This window comes from Habropoda laboriosa, unplaced genomic scaffold, assembly GCF_001263275.1.
Source record: "Habropoda laboriosa isolate 0110345459 unplaced genomic scaffold, ASM126327v1 scaffold193, whole genome shotgun sequence".
Taxonomy (NCBI): Eukaryota; Metazoa; Arthropoda; class Insecta; order Hymenoptera; family Apidae; genus Habropoda; species Habropoda laboriosa.
This window is the reverse complement of record NW_017100342.1, coordinates 1,293,249-1,299,613: the sequence shown is the minus strand read 5'-3', so window position 1 is coordinate 1,299,613 and position 6,365 is coordinate 1,293,249. Positions and strand designations below refer to the sequence as shown.

The 6,365-nt window shown below is 32.6% G+C and overlaps 1 protein-coding gene across 2 annotated transcripts in view; it reads right to left on the bottom strand.

The window, feature by feature from the left end:
* Positions 1–756: 756 nt before the first annotated feature.
* The window catches only part of LOC108574520 (centrosomin), a 52,812-nt gene continuing 47,203 nt past the window's right edge, over positions 757–6,365 (bottom strand). Inside the window, exons 9-15 of one of the 2 annotated variants that reach the window (XM_017937132.1) lie at positions 5,845–5,952; positions 3,153–4,397; positions 2,769–3,056; positions 2,272–2,496; positions 1,978–2,181; positions 1,246–1,477; positions 757–1,002 (exon numbers count right to left, since the gene is read on the bottom strand). In XM_017937132.1, the coding sequence (XP_017792621.1) occupies positions 791–1,002; positions 1,246–1,477; positions 1,978–2,181; positions 2,272–2,496; positions 2,769–3,056; positions 3,153–4,397; positions 5,845–5,952 (2,514 nt within the window). In that variant the 3' untranslated portion in view covers positions 757–790. The remainder of the gene's footprint in view (positions 1,003–1,245; positions 1,478–1,977; positions 2,182–2,271; positions 2,497–2,768; positions 3,057–3,152; positions 4,398–5,844; positions 5,953–6,365) is intronic. The other variant, XM_017937131.1, reaches the window with a different exon arrangement.

Here is a 6,365-nt window from a genome sequence, read left to right as displayed (position 1 = left end):
ACTAATGCTTATTTTTCATTTTATTTAATAATTTTATATTTAATAGAAGATTAGGATAGTAAGACTTGGTTGAAAATTTTATTGCATTAAGGAATACAATGTAATAAACAAAGGAAAGTATAACCAGGGTAAACAACTAAGAACTGAAAATAGGAAATAAATTTTGGTTGATCCCAACATTCTTGTCAAATATCAATGGCACTTTATTTGTGAAGACTATGTACAGATGCTGTGTAATGATATCTTCGATATTTTTATGTACACGCGCGCGAATTTCTGGTCGTCGAGAACACGAAATACGATAAAATGGACAGTTTTCGTTTCGATGATAAGGTTGCAGTTAACCTTTGGAGAGAAGAAACAATCTACAAAAGAACTCGAATACACATACACAATTATATACAAAACTCATAATATACAGCTCCATTTCCTTCACGAAGTTTTTCTTTCATTGCCGTTTTGCTTCATATCAGTTTTTGTTCTCCCTTTCTTTTCGTAACCTTTCGAGACTATACGAAAATACTTTCAGAAATACTTTTTTTTTTTTTTTTTTCAAAATACAACAAGCGTCACTGTCGTTCGTTAATTTGTACAAATATAATTCGTTCGTCAACGATCATTATTTAAGATTTTAAATAAATCAAACAGCGTGCAAAAGTCAGAAGTACAGTAAATACGCGATTATAAAAAATAAACGATGTCAGTTTTTAAAAAACTGTAACGATTAGCGACTTTATATTTGGTTTTCTTTTCGCTGTATAAAATTTTCTTTTCAATCTCTCCATTTCCGTTAATTATCTAACTGTTCCTCGTACGTCCTCGTTTTCTTCAAAATGCTCTTAGTAATCTGTAACTGTTTCGTTATCGCTTTCTCGACGTTCTTTTTATTCTTATTCGATGCAGAAAGATGCTGGAAAGTGTCTTCCAATGCCCTCCTCGTTTTCATCAACCTCCTTTTCAGCGTTTCATTTTCTTGCTTCAAAGCTTCTACTTCGTCGAGACCTGAAATGTAACGAACTTTACTTATAAAAAAGTACGACAAAAAATTGAAATATCTTTGCATAATTCAAATATTATTTCATTCTTTCGTAGCATCAGTGACAATAATATAGAATTTTCACTGTCAGTAAGTGTAATGCAAGTTTCGAATTAAGTTACAAAAATGAAAATAAAAATGATATTTTATAATATTATTAAATTAAGTAGTCTTTCTGTAGCAAATACGTTGAGTACAAATCAAATTACCTTCTATCGGCAACGGACTTTCACTATCCACTTCTCGAATTGACCTGTTACCATTGCTGTTATCTTCGTCGCTCAATAAATTGGTCATTGATTCGGTGATTTTTAAAGTATCTTTCAATGGTCTCATTGTCGTAACAGCCGCATCACTTTCAATCCCCAAATCAGGCGAACAACTTGATTTACTACGTCCTCCGATCGTTGGGTAACTTATAGGTACCCAGTATTGCGAATTCTATAATAAATCAAAATAGTACTTCAAGTCTCAGCATCAACATCACTTGAATAAAGAAACACTGCTTAGAATAATTTCACTACAATAATACTTTAATTTAATTTATAAATTGTGGCAAACTCCTAATTATTTGTTAAGTTTGAATTTGAATATTTGAATAAACGCTTCTTTGAATATGTAATGAAAAAGCACAAGAAAGGGAAATTGAGTTGAAACTCTGGTCAGCTAGATCACTGCTTTATCAACTATATGACTAATCACTATTTCAACTATTCACATGTTTCATAAAGAAATATTATAGTTAATAATAGATCAAAAGATAAAAATGCAAATTCGAGAATTTAGGAAAATGAGACTAAATCATGTTAATAATCAAAAATTAAAATCTGAAAAATATAGTTGTGTAAAATAATCGATCAACTACTCCATGTTTTTAAATTCCATATTTGAAAACAATAAAGAAAAGTACAGAAATTTTTAGTAAAAAACGGTCAACTAACGTTGTACGCTTGATATTCCTGCATGATGTCTTCGCAAGTCTGTTTCAACATAGCCTCTGTAGGTATCGAAGAAACGCCGCTAGAACTTGGCGCTGAATCGCTCGCTTCACAAACTGCAACATGCCTTCGAAGTTCTTTGTTAGTAACTTCCAGTTCCTGCAATCTTACTCTGTGCGATTCGTTAATTTGATTCAGATCTGATATCTGAAAGGAAACAATCAAATTTCATCAAAAATGCTGCTATTGATTAATTTAAATTGAATTGTAGTATACACCATGGGTAATCGATCTTACTTCTTTATTAAATTTATCATGCATAGAATGAACAGTTATATCGCATCTGCTTTCCGTTTTCCTTACTTCTTGCTCTAAACGTAACTTATCATTCGTTAGCTTCGTGTTTTCCACAAGGATTTGGCTGTGCGAAAGTGTCAAATGGTCCAGTTCTTTTGTCAACGCTGATATGCTTGCTTTCGCAGCTTCATTCTCATCTTCCAGCTTTTTGATTCGCGTCCTCAACTGAAATTATGCAAAAAATTGTCGTGCAAAGTTAGAAATTCGAAAAATTTTTAAATCTATGGAATAAAACGAAAGAAATTTTTTATTATTAATAAACTACATGTAAGAAGTAAAAATCACTGTCTTATCAAATATTACATATTTAAAAACCTTTCAAACTTTAATAAATTCTAAATAAATTTGTTTTTCATGAATTGTAAATAAAGTTGCATAACATTCATCCTTAAAATTAGTAAAAGTTAATTCTACAATATGAGAAAAAAATGGATTACCGCGTCATTCTCCCTATTAAGTGTTATTAACATCTCTGCGGTTTTCCTTTCGGCGTTCTCTTTGTAATGAATCAACTCGGCTTTCTGTTTATTCAGTTCAGCTGCCATGCTCTCTAGGTCAACCAATTTCTTTTCCAATTGCGTTCTACGGACGCAGTGTTGCTTGCTTTCCTTCTTCAATGCATGAACTTCGTGCACTTTCCCCTCCAAAGCAGACTGTAATTTCTCACAGTATTTCTGTGACTTTTCTAATTTAAGGATCAACGGCGATATTTTTTCATCGAACACCTTGAAACAACATGAAACATGGTGATATTAATTCGTCATATTTTTAAACAGCTCGTGTAAAGTATAAACAAAATTAAGTACGTAGAGCATACTTACACAATTGAAAGAAATTTTAGAAGTCAGTTCATTCCTGAGGGAACTAAGCTCTGTGTATAATAAAGCATTTGTTTCTTTGAGCTCTTGTATCTGATGATTAGCCTCAGAATCGTTTAGGTCATTTTGATAGGTCTTATGATAAGGCACATATTCCAAAGAATCCTCGGAATCGGTGAAGGTCTTAGTGTACTTGGAGAACCTGGATCGATTCAAAGACTTCTGTTGTGTCTCCTGCAATCCAATTCTAGCCAGGGAGACTGTTCTATCTGGTTCAGAAAACGCCTCAGAGTCGGACTGCGTGGAGGCTTGATTCTTTGTGGCGCTGAACAGATTATCAGACCTACTCTTCTTCACCGAATTGTCCATCGATCTCGCGTTAATTTCGTCCGTGTTGAACGCCAAATCGTTAGTTGAGATTCCCTCCAGCGCGTTAACAAAATCATCAGACAGTATCTTCGAATTCATTAAAACGTCGAACACGGTCTTCTTGCGTTCGTTACCAATGGTATCCGCGTAATCCACGTTATTCAGCATTTCTTTCATAAACTTCACCAAGTCCTTCAAATGTGTACGCAAAAGTTCGCAATATTTCTTAGCTCTTTCCGTCTGATTATCACCGTATCCATCGATCTCCGTGGCAATATCTGGTTTCGAGACTAGTTTCAACCATTTTAGGTAGTCGACTTCCTTCTCCAGTTCGTTCTTCTGGGCTACCAGCTTCTGTACATAGTCTGTCATGGTTTTTACGTCTATGGGCTCATTCCCGTCGACGTAGTTCAGTTGGATCACCTCTTTGGTAAACGTCACCTTGATACCAATGTCGTTTAGCTCTTTGATCAGGGTCGATAGCTGTGCACTAGCGCTTTCTTGTATCATGTCCGACTTGTTTCGGCTCCTTTCATGACAGTGAGAGGCGGTCATGTGATTATGGAGCTTGGCGATCTCCTTGTTCTTGCTCCACAGCTCTGTGTTCACCAGCTTCTGCAGGTTCTGCGTTTTCACTTGCAGCTCCTTCGACAGCTGCTCGATCTTCTGATTCTTCTCCTCGATCTCCGCGTTTCGAAGCTGGATCTCGCGGAGAAGATTCTCTCGTTCAGTCGAGTCCTCCTCGGCTTCGTTTTTCGTCGAATCCTTCAACTTGTCCAGCTCCTGTATCTTGTCCAGTAATTCATCATTTATCGTCTGTTTCTCGATCTCCAGGATCTCTATTTTCTGCTCCCTGTCTTGAAGTCGTTCTTGCAGCTCCTGTGAAACAAATATTCGTTCAAAAAGATATCAATAATGAATATGTACATTTTTCTTTTTCTTTTCTTGCGTTATTGCGCGATTGCGAATATTGATCTAACTGAAGGTGAAATCATTTTTATTTATTTGTACGCATAAGAATGTGGATTAGAATAATTTTTTAGAACAAAATTAACGATTCAGAGTAAGAAGAAATAACGAATGTAAACGTTGTACGTATGAGAAAAACAAATAAGAATCGTTTTAAGTTCAACAAACTCAAACAGTAGAGTTAATATAATAAGAGCGTATGTGGGCGGTAACAGAAAAGAGTCTCAAGTACAGTTAACTATAAAATGTAATTGAAGATAATTAAAATTATCTTAATCCTAGTATGTAAAAAAATGTAAAAAGAGGTAGTTTATACATAAAAGTAAACTAGAAAGAAATAAAGAATCTCAATACAATTTATACAGTGGCTCTAAACTGATTTGTAATTTAATTATTTATTTATCTTTAATGATGTTATTCCCCATTCATGTGTAAGTAATAGTGTAAGTAATAATTTGAAACAAATGATTGAGATAAATTATTTAAAATTTCCGTTTATTTAATTACTCTAAATTATTTTTTACTTAAAAGTAAAAGGAAGTTTCGTTAAAAAAAAAAAGTCAGAATCAAATATTTAAATTGGGCAAAATTTGTTTTCCGGTAAGATTATAAATGGAGATGATTCATTTCTGATGATGAAAAGAAACAAACGTTACTCCAGTAATTCATAAAAGTACGAGCTTCCAAGATAGGAAGGGTAAAAGAAAACACGTCAACTTCCAAAAAACATAATTAAAGGAATTTTATATAAAAAACTTTTGCAATTAAAGATATTACATTAATAAGAATAAAAATATTATCTTGTATGCAGAATAAATGCGTCAAACTTTTAAGGGAAATAATTAATAACCTTCTTCATTTTTAAGCTTTTCAATTGAATAACGTTTCAGAATTAACAAAATTTTTCCCAAGTCGCCGATCTCTCTCAAATATCGAAAGAAAATTTTCATAAACTATTGTAATTTGAATGAAAACGTTACGGTTCTCTATTGTACTTCCATTAAAAATTTGTTCAAATCTATACACATCTCCTATAGTCTTCACTTACTGACTTCACTTACTTAAAGAAATTTTGCTCGCTTTAAATATATTTTATTCTGATTTTGTTTCAAACGAAACTTCCCTTCTTTACCTTCGAGTAAAAATTAACTTAGAATAATTAAACGAAAATTTTCAATAACTTAGATTAATAAATAAACATTTTTCTCCAAATTATTACTTACACTTGACATTATTAATATTCCTATTTTTTCCTTTTCAAATTTATACACTCTCCTATATAGTCTTGATTTCACTATCGAGCAATCAATATTTTTAAAACTATCCCTGAGGTATATCGAGATTAACAAAAAATTACCTCCGATTCGATTTCAATCTGCTTCTCCAAACGACACTTCTCAGCCTTGATGGTCTCTATTTCGTCTCGTAGGTCGTTAATTTTGGCTTCCATTTCGTCGAATCGTTGCTGCACATATAAAGTATTGTTCTTGTCAATAAAACTCGGGAAACAAATCGGTTGGAACGATCGGTAAGCTTTATTTGCAAGAACAACTGCGATTACAGAGATGGTATTATATAGTACAAAAGTTACGTGCGATCAATTTGCATTTAAGGTACCGTGCGAATAATTGTTCGAGCGAGAAAGAGAGTTTCGTGTTGGTGGAACTCGTATATGGAACTCGTGGTTGGATAACGGAGGACAAAAGTAATTGCATGCTAATTTAACATCGTTTAGAGATGTTTTTCTTTTTTTTTTATTTTTTTTTTTTTTTTTTTTTTTTTTTTTTTTTTTTTTTTTTTTTTTTTTTTTTTTTTTTTTTTTTTTTTTTTTTTTTTTTTTTTTTTTTTTTTTTTTTTTTTTTTTTTTTTTTTTTTTTT